The following is a 25,552-nucleotide window of genomic DNA, read 5'->3' as shown; positions in this document are numbered from 1 at the left end:
AAAGAGAGAAAAATGGTGAAACCCTTACAGTAATTCGTGGGAGAGAGATATCCTTGGTTTTAATAACAGTCCTAGATCTACTTCACAGGTCAATTTTTCTCACCAAAATACATGTGGTTTGTGCAGTTGGGCACTACCAAACATCAACCCCAATAATTAGATTGGTTTGAATGCTACATTGTTGTGACTCCAAAAATCTAATTTAATAATATCTCTATTTATTCTGGAATTCTAGAATTGTACTTGACACAATTACATTTTCTCATTTCATCTTAATTTTTATTAGTAAAGATTTTATTAGAAAGGATATTTAAGCATTTTATACACATCTATAATTTATTTTCTTCAAACTCAACCTAAAGAATTGCCATAAACCTGACAACTTATACTATTACAATATCTCATATTTAAGTGTTTCTTCTATAAGCTCCTTTCTCAATGTAAAATATGTTTGCAGGTCTGGCCATATCTTTTTCAGGTTTATTTTATATATAAGTAATGCATTTAGCACCCCAGTGGATTTTTGCAGCAAGAATTGTGATTATTTATTCTTTTTTATACCTGTTTCTTGTAAAAGGTACATATCAACTACCATTATAAATGTGGAACAATAGATTATCCATATCCGCACCACAATATACACATATATACTTGTAAAGTCCCAAGTTCAGGAGGTACTTGTCATGTATCTGTTAAATGAGTGAATGAAGGGAAGAATAAATGAGTTATTGGGAATCTTATTTTTCAAATTTTGATTTGTAAATGCTAGTTCTTCCATCAAATATTATATTCAGTTAGATTAATCAAATAAACCCATCTGGTAACAATGGGTCATGTTGACTGAATGAAGAGATGAAGAGTCATGGATACTGAGATAGATTACTAAAGGGACAGGACAGAATGAGAAAGTAGAAGACAGATTATCTTGATTTTCTCGCCTCTTTTTCAGAGATCACTGGTTTGCTTGGGCGGTATTTAACTTTTACACCTCTTAGTAGTGGGTTATGTATCCCAAGAGCATTTCCCCATGTTAGTAATTAGTATCTACTGCTTCTCACTTGAACTGAAAAAGTAAAATATTTCATTCCTTTATTTTTCAGTTAGCATTGGCACGCATCCTGTTCCTCCCACTGAAATAGTTGTGTAACTTTCCCCCATTCGCCACACCTTCTCTTTTGGCACCATTTTTCACATGATAGTGCAACAAGACTCCCTCATCCTCTTCTTAGACACCTTTAAGGAAAGCCTTGTTCGTTTCTTACCTTGAGATGCTGTATATGAATACTCATTTTCCTTTGATTTTTGCTGTATGATTCTGTCTCTCACTATTATCATTTTCTATCAATACTTTATTTGAATTCTTCTTTACTTAGGTGTATATTATGTTCTTTCAGAACCTTGACTCGGCCTCTTTCTGAAAGAGCTTTTGTTAGTGTCACATGGTAAACATATCACCCTTTTTATAAAACAGATTTCAAAATACCCGAGACTTCATTTAAGAGTTGAGTGGGTATTTGCTCCCCTTTTTATATGCAGTTTTCTACTATGTCTTAATACTATAAAAATAATGTTTATTCTTCTTATCAACCTGAACATTTCTCCCAGATTTTGAAAACCAAGGTCTGATCTTCCCTTCAGCACACACTTGTCTTACTTACCTCTTATCCCTACCAGGCCCGCAGTTCACTTTCCTCTTTCTTCCTCTTTTTGTAAAGATGTTTCAAGTTTTTTAACATGCAGAGCATCCTAAGTATCCTTCAATCATGCTTGTAAATGGATTCTAAACACTTGGCTTCAAATATTATTTTTAGTTACCTCTACTACTACCCTCCTAAAGATGCTTCTGAAATCCCCTCTCAAAACTACTCATCTCAGACATTAAAAAAAAAACTCCATCCCTAGTTTTTCCTTTCCTTTCAGACTTCTCTTGCAAAGTATAGTCTCATAAAATTTGATCTTTTATCTCTCTTTCACATCAGTTTGAAAATCACATATTTCCCCCACTCTCTGATCCCTCAGACCTTATGAACAACTAAACTGCACATTAAACATCTGCATGAGTCTCATTTTCTTGTTGACTTCTATGACGAGCCCTTCACGAACAATACATTTCCCTGTTTTCTTACCTTGAGATGCTGTATATAAATTCCTCATTATTAAGTTTGCTGTTTATGGAAACTGAACTGAATAAAATGTTACTTCTTAGCACAGACTTCTGGATTCTTTGACTTGGGGAAAATGTTACTGAGTCCTGACACCACTTCATTTAATCTTCCCAACCTTGCTTTTAGAAATGGGTGTTTGGGGTAGGCAACAAGTCACTCAGAGGAAAGGGAGTGAACAAGGGGATGAAATTACTCTGTAGAATTGGAACAAGGGGGTTAATGAGGATAAGGAGTTTGCCCAAATTCACCCTGCAGGTCATATAAGAGCTAGGCTTAATTCATCAAAACCAGCCTTGAAAGTACCAACTGTAGTGGGCTTAGCAGGGTCATGCCTGGGTGAATAGGGAAGACAAGTCAATTTCAGGCCACCTCAAAACTCTGATTTTATAATGGGATCAGAGACACTGAATTCTACTACTCCTTACATTTCTGAAGTCAAGGAGAAACAAATGTCTTTGTGGATTAGATTCATTGGCCACGAAATGTGGGGTGTAGACCCAGCTCCCCCATATCTGCATAGGTTGGCACACTTTTTAAAAAATCTAGTCACTCTTTTACCCTTTAAAATTGCAAAAGTGTCACCTCTGACTATCTGTCATTAATAGTAACACTCCTTTCAGAAGCACATCTTTTCCCTCTACACTATCTGCCTTCTATTTCTTCTATAGAGTGAAAGTTAAATAACCCAAATAATAACTCTGCAATTACTACAGAAAAAATACCAGCTCTGCTAAAATGAAACTGGATATTTTTCACTTGTTATTATTATAGAATATATGTATAGAATATAAAATAATAATTTGCACTCATTCAACTTCTTTCAGTCTGGTGTCTCAAATCCCTGGGTGTAAGTGGTCTCATTAAGTTTACCAAACCAATTTAACTCCAACATGCTCTTGAACCTTCTCCCCAAATCCACTGAGGCTTTCCTGTCACAAAAGCTGAACATTACTATTTGAAATTCTGAGCATTCAGTGGATAGGGTTGACCTTCTGCAGATAAAACTCCTTTAATCATTTAGTTATGCACGAAAGTAGGCAAAACTCCTAAATTTTTTTCAAAAACTAAGACTATTGTGTTTATACCTAAATGGACACTAACAAATTCACAAGCATTCACACTCACAATAACTGACTTTATATGTAATTGGGTTAATCAGAATGAATAAATCTTTGGCCATAAAAACAAGACAATGAGAAGAAATGATTATCTAGATCTATGGAAACCAAATCCACTGATTTTTAAAACTTCATTCATTTAAGCAGCAAACGCTACTGCGATATTTATTTCTTCACATTCTCGGGACAATGGAGAATAGAAAGATAATTACTTTTAGGAAATGAACAAATGTCTAATTAATTCCAGTACATGGTGGAGTATGGAAGCTTTGTTTTTAGTTTTCTATCCTTGGAATCTAATACTGTGACTTGGCACATAGTAGATGCCAATATGTGTTTGATATACATATATATATGCATGATGAAAGAATAATGTGCTTACATGATCTAGAAGTTCAAAGGAAAGAGAGATGACTTCTGTCTGTCATGGACCAGAAAGGCTTTCCAAAGGACAAAGTATTTGATGTGAAGTTAAGGGGTGGAGAAATTCCTCTCAAGCAAGAATAACACACCAGGAAGAGACTACCACAGAGACACAAAGATACAGCAGCAAGAAAGACAGCTTTTAGGAATATCAGATCATTCACTTTGGTAACTCAGCATAGGAAACCTATAAGGAAAGAGCATCAAGTAGATAAGACTGAAAATTTAGATGGAGGCCAGACAGATGAAATCTAGAAATCCAAGTTAGGATATCTGGATTTTATTCTTGAAGGAAGCTCTGTAGATTTTTGTTTTGATTGTGACCAGCTTTGCCATTTGTCAAGAAGTCAAAATCCTTGATTCTGCTTCCAAAGCTGCCAGAGTCTTCAGAAACAGGTCCTAAATAATTATATTGCTAGCTACTCTGGGCGAAGATGCTGAAGAGAGGGTTTCAATATCCAGCTGTCGCAAAAGAAAAAGACTAAAATAGGAGAGACATTCTTAAAAGTGATTAATGTTGGGACCATGTCAGTGGTTGAAGTCTGTTAGCGGACACCTGTAGCATTTAACGTGGACTCCAATCACAGGTGATCCTAGTCCTAGCTTTCAAAGACAAAACACAAACCTTGAAAGGTAAAAAGGAAAGAACATGCTTCTTCAGAGACCTCTAATGCAACAGAAAATGTAGCCCTGTCTAATGAGAGATTGATCCTTAGAAGAAAATGGAATACAGGCTTCCTGGACACACAAAACTATTCCATTCCCTCTCTGCAAACACAAACAACCAGTAACTGTAGGGGAATTATGCCTTAAGGGGCTTAGAATCAAGTTTTTAAAAAAGACACCCTTATATTCTAAAGGATTTATGATATTCAATTTTGGCTTCTCAGGTACTTCATGAGTTTAATATTACTATTTTCATTTCACAGTTAAGAAAATGAAGATTCAATGGTTTAAATAATTTTCATAAGCTAAGAGTTGCAAGGCTAGAATCCAAAATAAACTTGTCTAACTACAAAATTCTGTACTCTTTCTCCTAGACACCATAGTATTAGAGTCTAACTTAGTACATGGAAAAATCTATAACATATTAACTACAAGCAGAATTTCTAGAATACGACTATATATGTTCCAGATATTGGCTTCACCTCTTGTTAGTTGTTCAAATTTGTACTAGTTACTAACATTTTTGTACCTCAGTTTTGTACAATGGAGGAAATAAAGTTAGAAAAACAGTCCTTATGTTACATGGTGATTGTGGTAGTTAAATGAGTTAATACATGGAAAGTGCTGAGAATAGCAGGCCCTTAAAAATGCTCATTAAAATTATCAATTATCTGTCAGTGCAACTTCATTTTACTAGCAATAATTTAGACAATTCAATCACAATTTCTTGATTCAAATCAGCACTGAAGTCTCCCTTCCATTAAAAAGAAACCTCTGGAAAATACTATGACGTAGTATATTCGTACACAAAAGAACTTATACAATATTAACATGGACAAAAACTGTAAGATCTGAACCGCTTCTTGGAAAGACAACCATAGCTCTGGTAATTTTCCTGAAACTGAAAAAAGTGACTGATCAGCACCTTTTTTATCTGTTTTTTTCCTGGTGGTACAAACACCTAGATTAATATGTGTTTCCGTAGTTTACAAACTCACCCATGAATGTGAGAGATCCATATCTGTGTGAGAAGACTTGAGGCGTGGATGGTGACCACAAGAGGGGCAGTTGCCCCAGGATCCAACTTGGGTGATTTGGAAGTCATCACCCATCCAGAACAGATTTTCTGGAAAAGACTTCCAGATGTTCCACTTCTGAACTTCGCCTTCATGAGGAGATAATATATCTTCCAAGTCCCATCCATTTGAAATGCTAGATGCACTCAGGAACATAGGATGAGACTCTGGTCTAATTTCTGTTTCTTCCCTCCTCCTTGTGCTAAAATTATTAGCTTTCTTTTCTTGAGATCTGCTTAGTTTCATACAGGAAATCAATGTGTCATCTTCATCTTCTGAATGACAAAGACACATAAGATAAACATTAAGGTTAATAGTTATTTACATGTAGAAATTATGAATACTATACTTCCCTTTGTAGATTACAAATGAATGAACAACAGAGGATGAACCAGGGAGTTATCCAATTTCCCAAAATAATTTACAAAATAATTTATTTAAAAAGTAAGTTTGCTACATGACATTGTTTTATAAAACTCAGATTTACCTCAAACATTTTGAAGTCATATCTACTGATTAACATTATTTGCAATGAAATGAAAGGAAGTCACATGCAAAAAGCATACTAATGAACACTTAGGAAAAATTATAAATCAAAACATTTTCCCACATCTTACAAACATAATATGTTGCAATCATTTTATTAAATATTTTTAAACTTTTGAGGTCACACGTATAAGAGAGAATCATCAAAAAGCAAATGAGTCAGGCGCAGTGGTGCATTCTAGCAGCTTGGGAGACTGAGCCAGGAGGATTGTGAGTTCAAAGCCAGCCTCAGCAACAGCAAGGCATTAAGCAATTCAGAGACCCTGTCTCTAAATAAAATACAAAACAGGGCTGGGAATGTGGTTCAGTGGTTGAGTGCCCCTGAGTTCAATCCCTGGTACCCCCACAACAAAAAAAAAGAGGTAAATAAATTTCTTCACTTCATGTAAAGGAATGAAATCTCAGAGAACAGAGACTGAAAACCTACATTCATTCTAAAAATTTCTCTTCTATTAATCTGCAAAGAGATTTATGCATACAGTGTGTTTCATAGTGAAATATTTTGGAAAATCAAGAAAAAGGCTGAGAACATGAAAAAACAGCGTATCTTCTGTACTACAAAGTTGATAAGTGAGGTCTATATTTTCATAATGTGGTACTAGAAATTTCTAGTACAGAAATATCTAGTCCTTCCTTATCCCTTATCAATGGGGGATATGTCCCAAGACTTCTCATGGATATTTGAAATTGTAAAGAATACTGAATGCTGTCTACACTGTTTTTCTCTATATGTATTTACCTATGCTAAAGTTTAATTTATAAACAAGGCATAATAATAATAAAAGAGAAAAATAAAATGATGTACTCTATTAACAGTTATATGAGTGTGATGTCTGTCTCTCTCTCTCTTTCTCTCTTGCTTCCAACTGCCATGGGACAGCTAGCCTATAAAGTTTGAATATGCTAAAAAGGAATGATTCGTGTCCTTAACTGGATAGAATAGTATGACATCAGATTTCATCAGGATACTACAATGGCTCAGAATTTAAAACTTGTGAATTGTTTATTTCTGGAATTTTCCATCTATACTTTTGGACCATAATTGACTGTTTGAAAATGAGTTGCCTTCCAAAAAGCTATCATTAATGCAGGAATACTCAGAAGTAAAACAATTAGATTACAAGTGCTGTAAGCTAATCAGTCCATCCTAGTTAGAATGGACTAACTATGTGGTAACTGTATAGGCAGGTGGGTTGTGACCGGAAAAGGTGTCACTGAGGGAGTGCCCTGGAAGGGTGTATCTTCCCTGCGGTCCCTTCCCCTATCCTTTGCTTCTTGTCCCTGCCATGCGAGGAACCTTTCCCCCATGGTGTGCTGCCTCATCTTAGGTCCAGAGCAAGAGTTGACTGTGTATGAACCAAAACTTTGAAACCATGAGTTCCAAACAAACTTTTCCTCCTTTACGTTGTTCTTATTAGGTATTTTTGTCACAGAGACCAAAAAGTTAACTAAACCATTGACTGAGCTAACTGAAACTGTGGAAAGTGACAGTGTAGGTAAGGAGGGACTGTTGTACTATACAAAACAAGTACAGATATCAAAACATGCCTTGCCCAAAGTAAATGACTCTAAGTCACTGAATCTCTTGAAATGGAAATGTTTAACTGGTACAAAATCATTATGATTCATAGACCATTTTTGTAAATAAATAAAGCCAAGTTGCATGTCAGACATACCAATTTGCTATACTCACATCAAAAATTTGAAATATTGGTCACTTTGATGGAGAAATGGGAAGAGTAGACATTGCTGACCCTTATTTTCCCTCTGGGGTGCAGCATAAGTACAGGGTGAAATTCAGGAATAGGATTAGGACATCTGTTTTAAAATAACTTAGCAATGAAACAAAAAGCTCAAAGTTTAATGATAATTTTAAGACCTTATCAAAATGGACTTCATTAATATATGCTTCACTAGTTTTCCCTCAAAGAACCTTTAGCAGTTCGTTGAGCTCTTACTTACGCAGATTTATTAACGTGGGTTTCACCTCATCCAGACTCTGCACCCTGGTTTTCTTGGTCCTCACCAGTTTCTGTAGACGCTTTAATGTCCCCATTGATTCCACTGGGTCACCACCTGATTTTATGGCCTAGCACAAACACAGCTCAAGATAAAGACAAATTATTCTTCATAAAAGATTAAATGTAAAATATGTTGAGATCATAAATGGGGGGAAATTAATATTATGGCCTTAAGCCTGAGACAATTTAAGCAGTAACTTAAAAGCACACCATATTTGGGGGATTCGAAATTATGAAATATGTTCCAGCTGGTCAATCACACTCAAACAGTGAAGTTTTCACAATATTTTTTTTTCTTCAAAGTGCAGCAAAATGGATTGAATCCAGAGCCACTGGACTTGCTCCTGCCCAATGAGAAATAGTCAAAAGGAATAAGTTCTTTGCAGCCTCATATAGATGAAACAATGATATAAAGTCGCTATTTGAAAGTGTCAGGAAAAAAAACTGATATCAGACAAAGCAAAAACAGACAAAGAAAAACTTAAATTTTCTTTTCCTTTTGGAAATTTCTGGAAAAACGGCAGTTTGTTTCAAGTATGAAATGTTTTCAAATAATACACTTTCCTTGAAATTGCTTGTTGCTTTCTAAAAGACTTAAACTGAGTGAAACAAAATACAGCCATAGTGAACTACATTATGTTTGAGTATATTAGTGTCACTTGTTTATGGCGGCAATGTATGGATAAAAATTAACATTATATTAATGACTCATAAGGTTTCTTTGAAAGAAACAGAAATATTTCCCACTAGTTTAATATTGGTGAGTTTGTATTTATATTACTTTGATTGATTATTTTTAAGTTATTTGCTTTTCGGGGTTTTACAAGATTTTATAAATCAATACTTTGTATGCTAAGTTTTATACAATGGGCATAGTAGTTGTATTGTGTTGTATTAACCAGATCCAAAGTAGCATGTATTCAGGAATACTTCCTTTCCATTCAGAAAGCTCTAGCTTCAAACATTTTCCCCTCTGCTTTTATCTCATTCTTTTCAGTAAAGAGCTGATAAATGACATCTAAATAGACACCACAATTTTAAAAGGTGAAAGATTTGCATCCTCATTAATGTTTGAAAGCAACATATTTATAATACTCTTTTCCAATCCTTGAGAGAGACTATAAGCCCACAGAAATATTTGGAAATAAAGGCTTTCTGGCGTGCAAACATTTCCAATCTTAATAATCTGATTTTATTTTGGTTTTAAGAATGACTTTAAACAACCAATATAAACTTGATGTTCTGTCTCTGCATAGTAACATCTAAGTAGGAAATGTGACGTTTTGTCAGAGAAATCCATACCAGTTTGCATTAAATAAATGGGAAAATATTAAAACGATTTTAATCTTTCAAAGAGGGTCATGATGAGATGTTCTTAGATATGCAAAACCTTCCCTCTCTTTTCAAAGGTCACATTCGGTTCAACACAATTTCTATGGCTATTTTTTTTGTATTTTATTCTCAGTATTCCTTTCTGGGGCTTTCTGAGTTGCTCAGTTTTATAGACCTGTTAAAACTCAGGAAGAGCTATTTTCTAATCTTCAGCCTCTTGCAGAAATAATAAGCTGACGTTGCACAACCGTCTTGTCTTTGTGGTGCTTCTTTTCTTATGGTAACCTCTTCCTGTTACAGCCAAACTTAATTGCTCCATTGAAAGAAACGCAACCTGGAAAATAGTTTCTCTCGCTTCTTTGTAAGAAAGACCTGCACTTGATTTGGGGAAAGGTGCTATATAGCAGGGAAACTGAACTTCATATAAATAGTTGCCCCCAGGAAGAAGAGAAGCATTTGGAAGTGTCTAAATTCAGATGAGTCAGATCTCATGGCTCAGAGATTTGAAAACAAACTGAACCCTTCTTTTTATCTGCACACTCTAGAACAGTCTTTTTAAAGTACAATGTTCTTAACTTTTGTATCTTTATTCACCCATTCAACTTTGAGTTACTAGACATCAGATCAGTCTACTGCATTTTATTCAGTTTAGTTCCATGTGCCTAGGACATCAAACAACTCTGTATATGTTTGCTGAATGTAAATACACGTCTGTTGTTTTTCCGGCCAAATGGATTGTCCCTGTACATTTTTGATATTAGACTGGCTACTTTCTGGACAGCCTTCTCCTCTTGCTAATAGGTAGTATATACCTGAGGGATAAAAGTTGGAGTTAAGATTATTTTAAGAAATGTAAGATGGTTGTGGTGATGTACAACTGTAATCCCAGCAATCTGGGAGGCTGAGGCAGGAGGATCACAAACTCAAGGCCAGCAACTTAGTGAGGATCTGCCTCAAAATAAAAAGGAATGGGGATGTAGCACAATGATAAAATACTCTTGGGTCCAATCCCTAGTAAGCCCAAAATAAAAGAATATATATATTTTTTTTTATTGTAAACAAATGGGATACATGTTGTTTCTCTGTTTGTACATGGCGTAAAGGCATACCATTTGTGTAATCATAAATTTACATAGGATAATGTTGTTTGATTCATTCTGTTTTTTTTTTCCTTTCCCCCCACCCCTCCCACCCCTCTTTTCCCTCTATACAGTCCTTCCATCCTCCATTCTTGTCCCCCTCCCTAACCCTAACTCTAACCCTAACACTAACCCCTCCCCCCATTATGTGTCCTCATCCACTAATTAGTGATATCATTCGACCTTTGGTTTTTTGAGATTGGCTTATCTCACTTAGCATGATATTCTCCAATTTCATCCATTTGCCTGCAAATGCCATAATTTTATCATTCTTCATGGCAGAGTAATATTCCATTGTGAGATATAGATATATATATACATATCCCACAATTTCTTTATCCATTCATCAATTGAAGGACATCTAGGTTGGTTCCACAATCTGGCTATTGTGAATTGAGCAGCTATGAACATTGATGTGGCTGTATCCCTGTAGTATGCTGATTTAAAGTCCTTTGGGTATAGGCCAAGGAGTGGGATAGCTGGGTCAAATGGTGGTTCCATTCCAAGTTTTCTAAGGAATCTCCACACTGCTTTCCAGAGTGAATGCACTAATTTGCAACCCCACCAGCAATGTATGAGTGTACCTTTCTCTCCACATCCTCTCCAACACCTGTTGTTGCTTGTATTCTTGATAATCGACATTCTAATTGGGGTGAGATGGAATCTTAGGGTGATTTTGATTTGCATTTCTCTTATTACTAGAGATGTTGAACATTTTTCCATATGTTTGTTGATTGCTTGTAGATCTTCTTCTGTGAAGTGTCTATTCATTTCCTTAGCCCATTTGTCAATTGGATTATTTGTATTCTTGGTGTAGAGTTTTTTGAGTTCCTAATAGGTTCTGGAGATTAGTGCTCTATCTGAAGTATGATTGGCAAAGATTTTCTCCCACTCTGTAGGCTCTTTCTTCGCATTGCTGATAGTTTCCTTTGCTGAGAGAAAGCTTTTTAGTTTGAATCTATCCCAGTTATTGATTCTTGCTTTTATTTCTTGGGCTATGGAAGTCCTGTTAAGGAAGTCTGGTCCTAAGCTGACATGTTGAAGGTCTGGACCTACTTTTTCTTCTATAATCTGCAGGGTCTCTGGTCTGATTCCGAGGTCCTTAATCCATTTTGAGTTTAGTTTCGTGCATGGTGAGAGATAGGGATTTAGTTTCATTCTGTTGCATATGGATTTCCAATTCTCCCAGCACCATTTGTTGAAGAGGCTATTTTTTCTCCATTGCATATTTTTGGCCCCATTGTCTAGTATGATAAAATTGTATTTATTTGGGTTTGTGTCCGTGTCCTCTATTCTGTACCATCGATCTACCTTTCTATTTTGGTACCAATACCATGCCGTTTTTGTTACTATTGCTTTGTAGTAGAGTTGAAGATCTGGTATTGTGATACCCCCTGTTTCACTCTTCCTGCTAAGGATTGCTTTAGCTATTCTGGGTTTCTTATTCTTCCAGATGAATTTCATAATTGCTTGCTCTATTTCTGTAAGGTACGTCATTGGGATTTTAATTGGAATTGCATTGAATCTGTATAACACTTTAGGTAGTATGGCCATTTTGACAATATTAATTCTTCCTATGCAAGAACATGGGAGATCTTTCCATCTTCTAAGGTTTTCTTTAATTTCTTTCTTTAGTGTACCTTGTATTCTATCAGATCATAATGGATTGAAGTTAGAAATAAATGAAAGACTAAACAACAGAAACTATTCCAACACCTGGAGATTAAACAATATGCTATTATATGGTGAATGGATAACAGAAGATATTAGGAAGGAAATTAAAAAAAATTCTTAGAGGTAAATGAGAACAAAGAAACATCATATCAAAATATTTGGGACACTATGAAAGCAGTACTTAGAGGGAAATTTATTTCATTTAGCACATTTAATAAAAGAAGTAAAACTCAACAAATAAACGACCTAACACTACAGCTCAAAGCCCTAGAAAAAGAAGAACAGACCAACACCAAAAGTACTAGAAGACAGGAAATAGTTAAACTCAGAGCTGAAAGCAACGAAATTGAAACAAAAGAAACAATACAAAAAATTGACAAAATAAATAGTTGCTTCTTTGAAAAAATAAACAAAATTGATAAACCCTTAGCCACACTAACAAAGAGAAAGAGGGAGAAAACTCAAATTACTAAAATTCGGAATGAACGAGGAAATATCACAACAGACACGAGAGAAATACAAAACATAATTAGAAGCTATTTTGAAAATCTATACTCCAACAAAACAGAAAACCCTGAAAGACATCAACAAGTTTCTAGAGACATATGAATTACCTAAACTGAACAAGGAAGACATACACAACTTAAATAAATCAATTTCAAGCAATGAAATAGAAGAGGTCATCAAAAGCCTACCAACAAAGAAAAGTCCGGGACCAGATGGGTTCTCAGCCGAGTTCTACAAAACCTTTAAAGAAGAGCTCATTCCAATACTTCTCAAAGTATTCCATAAAATAGAAGAGGAGGGAACCCTCCCAAACTCATTCTATGAAGCCAATATCCCTGATACATAAACCAGACAGAGACACATTGAGGAAAGAGAATTTCAGACCAATATCCTTAATGAACATCGATGCAAAAATTCTCAATAAAATTTTAGCAAATCACATAAAAAAACATATTAAAAAGATAGTGCACCATGATCAAGTGGGTTTCATTCCAAGGGATGCAAGGTTGGTTCAACATCAGGAAATCAATAAATGTAATTCACCATATCAATAGACTTAAAGTCAAGAATCACATGATTATTTCAATGGATGCAGAAAAAGCATTTGACAAAATACAGCATCCCTTCATGCTCAAAACACTAGAAAAAATAGGGATAGTGGGAACATTCCTTAACATTGTAAAGGCCATTAATGCTAAGCCCATGGCTAATATCATTCTAATTGGTGAAAAACTGAAAGCATTCTCCCTAAAAACTGGAACAAGGCAGGGATGCCCTCTTTCACCACTTCTACTCAACATTGTCCTTGAAACTCTAGCCAGAGCAATTAGACAGACCAAAGAAATTAAAGGGATACGAATAGGAAAAGAAGAACTCAAACTATCCCTATTTGCTGATGATATGATTATATATTAGAGGAACCAGGAAATTCCACCAGAAAAATTTTTGAACTTATAAGTGAATTCAGTAAAGTAGCGGGATATAAGATCAATGCACATAAATCTAATGCATTTTTATACATAAGTGATGAATCTTTGGAAAGAATAATCAGGAAGAGTACCCCATTCACAATAGCCTCGAAAAAAATAAAATACTTGGGAATCAATCTCACAAAAGTGGTGAAAGACCTCTACAATGAGAAAATAAAAGAATATTAAAAATTATTAAAAAATCTTAAAAAAAGAAATACAAATTCCTCTAGAATATTTTCAAAATAATGAATTATTTCAGCTCAGTCTCCTGATCTGTTATGCTCATATTTAGACTGAATGTGATTAAAATTTATCATAATGTTCTTTTTAATTCAAGGTGTGTTCTTAGGGGAAGCTCCATAAATTAAACTTAACATTCAACTTATCAATGCATTTTTACTGAGCACTTACTATATGTTAAGCATTATCCCACATTCTGGGGATATGGCATTAAGCCAGGGAAATGAGATCACTGCTTTCAAGGAATCTAAATTCTAGAAAAAGTTGATACACTATAAACCTATAAACAAGTATGTGAATAAGACAGTGTGAGATAAAAAGTGCTCTGCTAAAAACTAACAGGCTGATTGGGTAAGGGTACACAGGACGGTTCACTAATTTTGATTGGGTGATTAGGAGGGACTTTGCTAAAAAGCCAACATGTAGAGAGTCAAAGATGGCTTCGGATGCAGCTGATGATCTAAAAGGACACATCGGCTAAGAATTGGAGGACAGAAAAGGGTCAGTCAGGCAATGGAGGGAAGAAAAGTCCTGGAAGGGGATTCAATTTGTGCAAAGATTCTAAAATTAGAATCCCTCAAAGAGTTTGTAGGGTGTACCCAAGAATAGGTAGCGTATCTTAAAAGGAGCCCAGAGACTAACAGGAGTCCTTCAAAAAGATTTCTATACAATAGGTCAAAGAATACATACTGCCTGATGGAAGTGACATGGCTTGGTTTACATGTTTATTCATGTTGTCTATTGAATTTTGGTCATCTTCCTTTTCATCGAACTTTTCCCAGTCACATTCACATATACTCTGATCTCATCCATCTTTATTAATTGATTACTTTTTAATTTACTGAGTTTCCTACTCCCTTTCCTAGGCATGCATTTCAGAAAGTTAACTCTGTACATATCCTTTTATTTGCTTCTTTTAATTTTCCATCCTTTCAACCAACCTCAGTGTTTGCCCCTACTATTGCATTTCAATTGCTTTTGGTCCAGTGACCCATTCTTAAACCCTTTAATCTTGGTATTCAGCCATGTTGACCACCATTACTTTCTGCTACTACTTTGTTTTTGTGATTCTGTGACACAATGTTGTCCTTTTGCCTTTTTTGTCTGTTCCTTCCCTACCTTACATATGATGACACCTTCTTATCTTGAAATTAAATTCTAAAGTCCTTCAGGACTGGCTCTGGGTCCCACCTAATATCATCATTCTCTTTTCACGTGTGTACACTTGCACGTGCATGCCTCACATGTGACTTTTTATAGTACTTCCATGCTGATGACACCCAATTTATCTTTCTCCAGGCATTCTATACAGAGCTTCAGATTCACATACCCAACAGACTGTTTAAAATGACTTCTAAGCATGATCAAAACTGACTTCTAGATATTTCCCCAAACATGATTCTCATCCAGTCCTCTCCAACTCGGTGAATACCATCCCTATTCATCCAGCTCCATGTTCTATAAATCAGTTTGCTCTATTCTACCTCCAGATTGTCTCTTGAGTCTGTCTGTCTCCATCTTCATTGCTACCTACCTTTAATTTAATTGTCTCTCATTGAAACTATTGCCAAGTCTCTAATTGGTTTTCTTTTCACTTTTGTCTTTCTAAATTAGAATCCCCTTTGAAAGATGTAAGTCTCCATCCAAATGGTAATTATATGTGACTATAAATGTGACTTTTTCATCTGTATATATTTAATATGTATCTGGTGTTTTTTCTTACATATTTACATGTATAAATGTAAATAGCTGACCATTCATTTTGCTCACAATTCTTAAATAAGGTAAAAATTTTGCTAGAAGTGGTAGGTTAAATATATCTCATTTTCTACTACTTTGCTTGACTATTAGAACTATAGAATAAATTTTAGAAAATGGAATCAATGAATTATTGAACTGGGTTAGTCATACAATCATATTTTATGAACTGGGATGGAAATTATTAGAGATCTAGTCTACCAGCCTATTTAATAAATGAGAAAAGCCTAAGTGGCTTACCCAAAGAAAGATAATTGATTAATAATAGAGTTGAAATGAAAATCAAGTATTCTGACTTTTAATCCAATGTTCTTTCTTATAGGATTTTTGAAAGCCAGCATAATTACTAGTCATCTAGAATGGACAGCCAAATTAAGACCAACAAAATTTAAGGCTTTGATTTGTAAGTTTCCCAGTATAGAGGATAAGTATCAGGTAGATACTCTTAAGAGACCTATCCTCTTAAATATGTATATGCAAGAGGAACACACACACACACACACACACACACACACACACACACACACAGGAAGGGCATTTATATCTCTTCTGATTTCATCCCTTCTGTTTGCAGAAGAGAAATGTAGACTTACAAAGACTCACTAAATCCAGATCACCTATCTACCTGAATCATGTTCTCTTTACCTCACTAATGAAAAGGTAGCTGAAAAGTAACATGGTAGACCTTGAATGAAAAAAATAAACAACACACACAAAAAAAACTCCCCTTTGTTCTTTTTTTTTTACTTTTACTTTCTTGTTTAGAAAAACTCTCATGTCATTTATAACAAGTATTTAAATAGACGATCCTGATCACCTGGTATATATTTTATATTATTACTTCCACAGAAAGAGAATGGAGTTTTAAAGTTAGTATTTTGGTTTATTTTTAAAGAAAGCTGCAATGAAAATAATGAAGTGAAACTTCAGGTAGTTTCATGTACTTTGCATTCATAATTTTCTCTGAGCTTCCTAGTATTGCGACTTTCAGCTTTGTTATCAAAAATGTAAAAATTCATAGGGCTTTAGAAAAAACATGTATGCTCATAAGGTCTTAAGTAAAAAATCAGAATGTCAATTTGTATAAAAGTTTGCATTCTTCTTTATATTTATATTTGAATAAATAGTTTTCATCCTTCTTTGTATACTTTCTATTTTCAAGTTTGTTTTTACAATGAAGATGCACTACTTTTCTAATTGGGAGAAATTCTAAAATTCTAAAATGTGTTTAGAATGCAGGTTTTCATAAGCAAGTCCATCTTTCCCAAGAAGGGTAGAAGTACCAATTTTTCTACTGTTAATTGGTTCCTACTCACTTGAAAGGAAAGTTATCTTGGAATTGGATACAAAATAGAAAGTTATTTTCATGATACAGCAGGAGAAAAAAAGAAGTATAACCCCCAAATCTATATCTATATTCTTTTTTATACAAAATGACTAGTCTCTATTCATGACCTAAAACTTACTCTGAGAAGATAATTCGCAAGGTCACAATAATCAATTATCATGTAGTAATTCAGCAGACAGAAATAAAATCAAGAGGATTATGAACTGGAATCAATCAATTTGAAAACAAACACATTTCACTTTGGAGTTTCATTTTACTGCTTTTTTGGAACTACATCTAACTAAAAAGACAATTTGAGAACAATTTATGCAAATGAAGAAACAATTACAGTTGGTGGGAAAGTTGCCATGTTGATATTAGGTATTCATATATGATTATAATTACAAAATTCATTAATTTTTTAGTGATAGAAATAGAAATTAAACTAAGACTGGACTAGCACAATTTTAAAAAGTCATTAAAGGAATAAGTAATTGGATTAAATAATTAAATCAAATATATTCTCCTATGAGGCTTATAATATATTTGCTTATTCATTTAACACACATTTATTTATTGATCACCTCATCTGTGGCAGCTGAAAAGGAGAGACATTTGTATGCCTGTGACGTTTATTGTTCAGTATAAACACTAAGAAAAATAGTCATCTGTAACTAAACCTATGGCATCCATTAAAAGCTTAACTCTGGGGATCCAGGTCTGCTTCCCACATCTCAGTGCCTTAGTATGCTCAATGAATATATTTGAACTGAATAGTTGGCCAAAAGTATATCTGAGAAAAGGCTAAAGTGTGTCATAGAAGTACAAATAAAGTTCTATGGTTATGGGGCTCGGGACGTAGTACCTGCCTAGTGAAAGAATGAATATTTTTTTAAGCTGTTTTATCTCAACTCCCTAAGGTCTCCCTCCCATTGTCTTAACTCCCTAAGGTCACCCTCCCAGTAATGGGAAAAAAGCCCCTAAAGCTGTTCCAAGAAATAGCCCCAAACAGAGAGTAAAAGAGTAAACTGAGCCAGATAACTAGATAGTGCTCAAACAGTAGGATTACCAGAAACTATTGACCAGAATCTACGCCCTGTTGTTAAACATCATAAAACATGTTGTATGTTATCAGACAACTCAGACCCCCTTTGGAATTTCCTGGCAGCTTTGCTCCCCCATTTTTTCTTTTTTTTTCCCTTTTTCTCCCTTTCATGTGCGACCCCTCCCGATATGTGGTTTTCTGCCTTTATAAACTTGTAAGATTTTCTGCTAGGGACTCGACCCTTGGACTCCTGCATGAGTCACGAGTCGGGTCCCAGCGCGCTGGAATAAACACCTCTTGCGGTTTGCATCAAGTGACGCCTCCTGCGGTTGATTGGGGTTGCCGTAGGTCCGAGGGATAGAGTTGGGGTCTCCTTTTTGGAGGTCCTTCATTTGGGGGCTTGTCCGGGATAAGACAGCCCCCCTCATCCGCGGAGTCGACCTTGGAGGTAAGAAGGGGTACCCCGAAGTTGTCTGTCTTTGTCTTGTGTTTTGTTAGTTGGTCTGGTTCTGTGAGCGCGCTTTCGGTTTCGGTGGCAGCCGTTCAGTGACTCGTGAGAGTGGCCGAACAGTGGTCGGTAGACGTGCCTGGAGGGCCACAGGTTGCAGCCCTGGGGGACACCCTAAGGGTGGAAGGAGAGCCAGGGACGCCTGGTAGTCTCCATCGGTAAGGGTGCTGATCGGGTTCAACTGGTGGATCAGAGATTGGCGCCCGTCTGGTTCTGGTTCTGTTGTATGTTTGTGGTGGACAAGGTGGAGTAGGTGGGTCCTCGTGTCTGTAGCATTTTTGTTGTTATTTTTGTTGTTTGTGTTTCTAACGACGGGCGAACTAACGATGGGACAGACTGTGACAACCCCTCTTAGTCTGACATTAGACCATTGGGCTGAAGTTAAGGGAAGAGGTCGTGACCTATCAGTTGAGATCAAGAAAGGCCCATGGCGGACCTTCTGCTCCTCAGAATGGCCTGCTTTTAATGTAGGATGGCCAGCAGAAGGTACCTTTAATCTATCTGTCATTCTTTCTGTTAAAGAGATTTTTTTCAGAAGGGACTTGGAGACCATCCGAATTAGCAGCCTTACATCATGGTCTGGCAGGATCTGGTGCAAAATCCACCTCCCCGGATTCGACCTTGGGTGGCAAAACCCAAGCCCCGGCCAGCCGCACAGATCCTAGCCGCCCAATCTCCCAGTTCTGGGGAGAAATCCAGTCACTTAGAACCCCCCAAGAAGATTTATCCCGAAATCCAGGCTGACCACCTTCTCCTTGACTCACCTCCCCCATACCCTCCCGCCTCGGTCCCCGTAGGGGGTCAGGAAGAGCCAGAAGAACCACCGGCCCCTGCAGTCGCCCCCTCTGCTCCCCTTAACGAGTCTCTGCGGGGGCCCACTCAGGACGCCACGGGACCTGCACGGGGTACCAGGAGCCGCCGCGGAGTAACTCCCAACACCACCGTTGCCCTTCCCTTAAGGGCTTATGGGCCCCCGCCGGTGGCAACGGATGGTGGACCGGCTCCTCTTCAGCCCCTCCAGTACTGGCCTTTCTCCTCTGCAGACTTGTATAACTGGAAAACTAATCATCCTCCCTTTTCAGAGGACCCCCAGCACTTAACCGGGCTGGTGGAGTCTTTAATGTTCTCTCATCAGCCCACATGGGATGATTGCCAGCAGCTACTGCAGACCCTTTTCACTACTGAGGAGAGGGAGAGGATTTTATTGGAGGCAAGGAAGAATGTACCAGGAGCAGATGGACGACCCACCCAGCTCCCCAACATCATTGAGACTGCCTTCCCCCTCTCCAGGCCTGACTGGGATTTCAACACGGCAGAAGGTAGGGAGCGACTGACAGTCTATCACCAGACTCTAGTGGCCGGCCTCCGTGGGGCAGCGAGACGCCCCACTAATTTGGCTAAGGTAAGAGAGGTTATCCAGGGGGCCACGGAACCCCCGTCAGTATTTCTCGAGCGCCTAATGGAAGCTTTCAGGCGCTACACCCCGTTTGACCCTACCTCTGAGGGGCAAAGGGCTTCCGTGGCCATGGCTTTTATAGGGCAGTCAGCAATAGATATTAAGAGAAAGTTGCAGAGAATAGAAGGGTTACAAGATTATACCCTACAGGATTTAGTTAAGGAAGCAGAGAAAGTGTATCATAAGAGGGAAACTGAGGAAGAGAAGGAGCAAAGGAAGGAAAAGGAGAGAGAGGAAAGAGAAAACCAAAGGGATCGTAAGCAGGAGAAGAACCTAACACGGATTTTGGCCGCAGTAGTAGGTGAGAAAGGCCAGGAACAAACACAAGGCAGGGCTAAAAAAGGGTCAGGCAGCCTGGGCAACCGCACTCATTAGACAAGGATCAGTGTGCCTACTGCAAGGAGAGAGGTCACTGGGCTAGAGAGTGTCCTAAGAAGAAGACCGGTCCCTCCAAGAGAGTATTAGCCCTAGAAGAAGAAAATTAGTGGGGACGGGGCTCGGAACCCCTCCCCGAGCCTAGGGTAACACTAGAGGTGGAGGGGAAGCCAGTTGAGTTCTCAGTGGATACTGGGGCTCAACACTCGGTCCTGCTCGAACCATCTGGGCCCATCTCCCACATGAAATAGTGGGTCATGGGAGCTACAGGGCACCGGCAGTACTCATGGACTACCCGAAGAACAGTAGACTTAGGAATGGGACGGGTAACCCACTCGTTTCTAGTCATCCCCGAGTGCCCTGCACCTCTACTTGGGAGAGATCTCCTAACCAAAATGGGAGCTCAGATTACCTACACCCCTGATGGCCCAGAAGTGACCCGAAGCAAGAGAATAACTACTGCCCTGACTATGCGCCTGGATGATGAACACAGACTTTTTGAGAGACAGGGAGCAAAAATATGTCACATAAATAACTGGTTGAACAGGTATTCAGGGGCGTGGGCCGAAACGGCTGGAACAGGACTAGCCACAGAAAGACCACCCATAGTCATAGAGCTTAAGGCCACATCTACTCCTGTGGCTGTACGTCAATACCCTGTGACTAAAGAGGCCCGGGAAGGAATTAGGCCCCATATCCAGCGCCTCCTTCAGCAAGGTATCCTAGTGAAGTGTCAGTCACCATGGAACACTCCCTTGTTACCTGTTAAAAAGCCTGGCACAGGAGACTATCGCCAGGTACAGGACTTAAGAGAAGTAAACAAGCGAGTACAGGACATCCACCCCACTGTACCTAACCCTTACAGCTTGCTGAGCTCTCTTCCCCCGGATCATATTTGGTACACTGTCTTGGACTTAAAGGACTGCCTGCGACTACACCCTTCCAGCCAAAACATCTTCGCATTCGAGTGGAGGGACCCTGACTCTGGGACAACAGGACAATTGACTTGGACCCAACTACCCCAGGGGTTCAAGAATTCCCCGACCCTCTTCGATGAAGCTCTCCACCAAGATTTAGCCCACTTCCATGCCAGCCATCCCCAGGTAACACTTCTGCAGTATGTAGATGACTTACTACTGGCCGGGGCAACAGAAGAGGAATGCCAATGGGGCACGGGACCACTGCTAGAAGAACTTGCCCACTTAGGATATTGGGCCTCCGCCAAGAAGGCCCAGATCTGCCAAAAGGAGGTAACGTACCTGGGGTACGCCCTCAAAGCGGGGCAGAGATGGCTAACAGAGGCCAGAAAACAAACTGTGACTCAGATACCCGTTCCTCGCTCACCTCGCCAGGTGTGAGAATTTTTAGGGACTGCGGGGTTTTGCCGCCTGTGGATCCCCGGGTTTGCTACCCTGGCAGCTCCCCTCTATCCTCTGACTAGAGTAGGTGCCTCATTTGAGTGGGGTAACGACCAGCAGCAGGCCTTTGATGACATCAAGAAGGCACTACTGTCTGCCCCAGCCCTGGCATTGCCAGACGTAGCAAAACCCTTTGTCCTATTTGTGGATGAGAGGAAGGGGGTAGCCCCAGGGGTGCTAACCCAGCCTCTAGGGCCATGGAAGAGGCCGGTAGCCTACCTCTCCAAGAAGCTAGACCCTGTTGCTAGTGGCTGGCCTGCCTGTCTGAGGTCCATGGCGGCAGTGGCAGTATTAGTAAAAGATGCTGACAAACTATGGGACAAAAGCTAACGGTCATTGCCCCTCACTCCCTGGAGAGCATCATCAGACAGCCCCCTGACCGGTGGCTGTCCAACGCCCGCATGACGCATTACCAGAGTCTCCTACTGAATGGAGACAGGATCCAGTTCGGGCCGCCTGCCATCCTCAACCCAGCTACCCTACTACCTGACACGTCCACCCAGGAGAGTGTGCTGCATACCTGCCAAGAGATACTGGCAGAAGAAACGGGGACCCGAAGGGACCTCCAAGACCAGCCCTTACCAGACGCTCAGCTGACCTAGTTCACTGATGGAAGCAGCTACATAATAGAAGGTAAAAGGGTAGCCGGGGCGGCGGTAGTGGATGATGAACAAACTATCTGGGCAAGCAGCCTACCCGAGGGGACGTCGGCTCAGAAGGCCGAGTTACTAGCTCTGACTCAGGCTCTGCGGTTGGCAGAAGGGAGAAAAATTAACATCTACACTGACAGCAGGTATGCCTTCGCTACTGCCCATGTCCACGGGGCCATCTACCGGCAGTGGGGTTGCTGACCTCGGCAGGGAAGGAAATCAAAAATAAAGAAGAAATTCTAAGCCTGTTAGAGGCCATTCACCTTCCTAAGAAAGTAGCGATTATTCACTGCCCCGACACCAAAAAGTGGGGTCAAAAGTTGCCAGAGGGAACCAAAGGGCTGACAGGGAAGCCAAGCGGGCGGCTCAAGGACTTAATATCCTATCCTTGTTGGGGGAAAAACTGATGTCTCACCCTAAGGAGGCGGTATACCCCTCTATTAGGAACTTTGAATATTCAGAACTAGACCTTGAGGAAATGGACAGATTAGGATTTTGCCTGGAGACTCCAGAGGGGATCCGGGAAACTTCAGAAGGAAAAAGAATTCTCCCTGAAAAACAGGCGATCATATTTCTCAGACACCTTCACAAGTTAACTCATCTAGGCCCAAAACATTTAAAAACTCTTGTCCAGTCTTCACCGTATTACATCATGAAGCTCGGGGAGCTTGCAGATACAACTGTAAAAGAATGCAAGTCTTGCCAGATGGTGAATGCCCAGCCCAGCAAGCTACCTCACGGCAAATGGCTCCGAGGAGACCGTCCTGGGAGTTACTGGGAAGTGGACTTTACTGAGGTAAAACCAGCCAGGTATGGATATAGATACTTATTAGTATTCATAGATACATTTTCAGGATGGGTTGAAGCCTTTCCTACCAAGAAGGAGACTGCTCAGGTGGTGGCCAAAACAATACTAGAAGACATCTTCCCGAGGTTCGGGGTGCCCAAGGTAATCGGGTCAGACAATGGCCCTGCGTTTGTTGCCCAGGTAAGTCAGGGACTGGCCAAAATCCTGGGGCTTAATTGGAAATTACATTGTGCTTATAGGCCCCAAAGCCAGGGCAGGGAGAAAGAATGAATAGAACTTTAAAAGAGGTCATGACTAAATTATCCTTAGAGACTGGCATAACAGACTGGACAGTCCTCCTTCCATTTGCTTTGTTTCGGGTGCGCAATACCCCTGGCTCCCTCAAGCTAACTCCTTTTGAAATCCTTTATGGAACTCACCCCCCACTCATTACCATACAACACCTTCCGTCCCCAGAATCTTACCCCTCTCAATCTCTGTACACCAGATTAAAAGCCCTTGAGACTGTGCAGAGGGAGGTGTGGAATCGGTTGGCTGAGGCCTACAAGCCTGGAGACCTTCAGGTACCTCATTAGTTCCAGGTCGGAGACTCAGTGTACATCCAGCGTCACCGTGTGGCCAGTCTGGAACCAAGGTGGAAAGGACCATACATAGTGCTGCTTACTACGCCAACTGCAGTAAAGGTCGATGGCATCGCCGCCTGGATTCACGCTTCGCATGTCAAGCCTGCACCACCACCACACCCAACGTGGAAAGTGGAAAAATTGGACAACCCCCTCAAGCTCCGCATCCACCGTGTTCCTGCTCCTGTTGATGCACCTCCCGCTGATAAGTAGCCCCAACCCTCATGCCCCGCAACGAGTCCTCTCCCAGACTGGAGATATAATATGGAGCACCACCAGGGAGAAACCCCTTTGAGCTTGGTGGCCGTCCCTAACCCCAGACATCTGCGCCTTAGTAGCTGGGTTAGATAATTGGGACATCCCTACCCTGACTTCTGGGGAGGCCCGTAGACATTGGCCAACATCACCCAGGCCTTTCAGGGGATCAGAATACCGCCTAGTTGAAGGGTACGACCCAGGATGTAGCTACCCACGCTCCCGTGACAATCTAAAACAGACCCCTTTCTATGTCTGCCCCCGGGATGGGAGGTCACGGAATATGGCAAGGACATGCGGAGGCATAGACCATTATTATTGTGCCGCATGGGGGTGTGAGACTACTGGCAACACTTATTGGCACCCCACCTCCTCCTGGGATTTAATAACTGTACAGTAAAATCTCACAGCAGCCAAATGTTACAACCAAGGGTGGTGTAACCCTCTGAACATCTTCTTCACAGAAAAAGGAAGGTTATCGCGTGAATGGATAAAAGGGAGAACTTGGGGATTCCGTTTCTATATGTCAGGGAGGGACAATGGATTTACCTTCTCTATCAAGCTTAAGATTGAAACCCCAACTACCATCCAGGTAGGACCTAACCTAGTATTATCTGAACAGCGGTCATCACCCGCCCATATCAGGCCGCCTGTTTTCCGAGCCCCAACAAATAAGCCAGTTACAACCCCCTTGGCCCCCAACCTAGCAAATACACCCAAGATACTGAACACAGGGCAGAGACTCCTTAATTTGATACAGGGAGCTTTCAGCGCCCTCAACACTTCCAACCCTAATCTGACTGAGTCTTGCTGGCTATGTCTGGTGTCAAGTCCTCCGTATTATGAAGGCATCGCCTTCTCGGGGACCTTTAATAACACCACCTCCCATGACTCCTGTAGCTGGGGGTCAAACAGAAAGCTCACTCTTACAGAAGTCTCTGGGCAAGGTACTTGCTTAGGTACAGTTCCTGCAAACCGTAAACATCTGTGCAACCGGACAATAGAAAGCCCTCAAACAACTACCAACTATTATCTGGTTCCCCCCGTAGGCGGATGGTGGGCCTGCAGTACAGGACTGACCCCATGTGTATCCTCATCAGTGTTCAACACCACCAAAGACTACTGTGTCCTCGTGCAACTGGTACCTAGAGTTATCTACCATGAGGCAGGCTCTTTTGAGGCTGAGTTCAACCTACAGCCCCGTAGACAGAAGAGGGAACCGGTCTCATTCACTTTAGCTCTCCTGCTGGGCCTAGGAGTAGCGGCTGGAGTAGGGACAGGGACCGCTGCACTTGTTCAGACTCCCCAGTACATTGAAGAATTACGGGCAGCTGTAGATGAGGATCTGAAGGCTATAGAGCAATCCATCATAAAACTAGAGGAGTCACTGACCTCTCTATCCGAGGTGGTACTACAGAATAGGCGAGGCTTAGATCTCTTATTCCTTAAGA

General features: G+C 39.8%; 1 protein-coding gene across 1 annotated transcript in view; it reads right to left on the bottom strand.

Moving 5' to 3' along the window:
• The window catches only part of SAMSN1 (SAM domain, SH3 domain and nuclear localization signals 1), a 341,315-nt gene that overhangs the window by 80,660 nt on the left and 235,103 nt on the right, over positions 1-25,552 (bottom strand). The window contains exons 7-8 of the mRNA XM_079154963.1: positions 7,957-8,083; positions 5,371-5,723 (exon numbers count right to left, since the gene is read on the bottom strand). Of these exons, the coding sequence (XP_079011089.1) occupies positions 5,371-5,723; positions 7,957-8,083 (480 nt within the window). The remainder of the gene's footprint in view (positions 1-5,370; positions 5,724-7,956; positions 8,084-25,552) is intronic.

Source organism: Sciurus vulgaris (genome assembly GCF_902686455.1).
Source record: "Sciurus vulgaris genome assembly, chromosome: 10".
NCBI classification, from domain to species: Eukaryota; Metazoa; Chordata; class Mammalia; order Rodentia; family Sciuridae; genus Sciurus; species Sciurus vulgaris.
The sequence above is the reverse complement of the archived record's forward strand: the minus strand, read 5'-3'. Positions and strand labels throughout refer to the sequence as shown.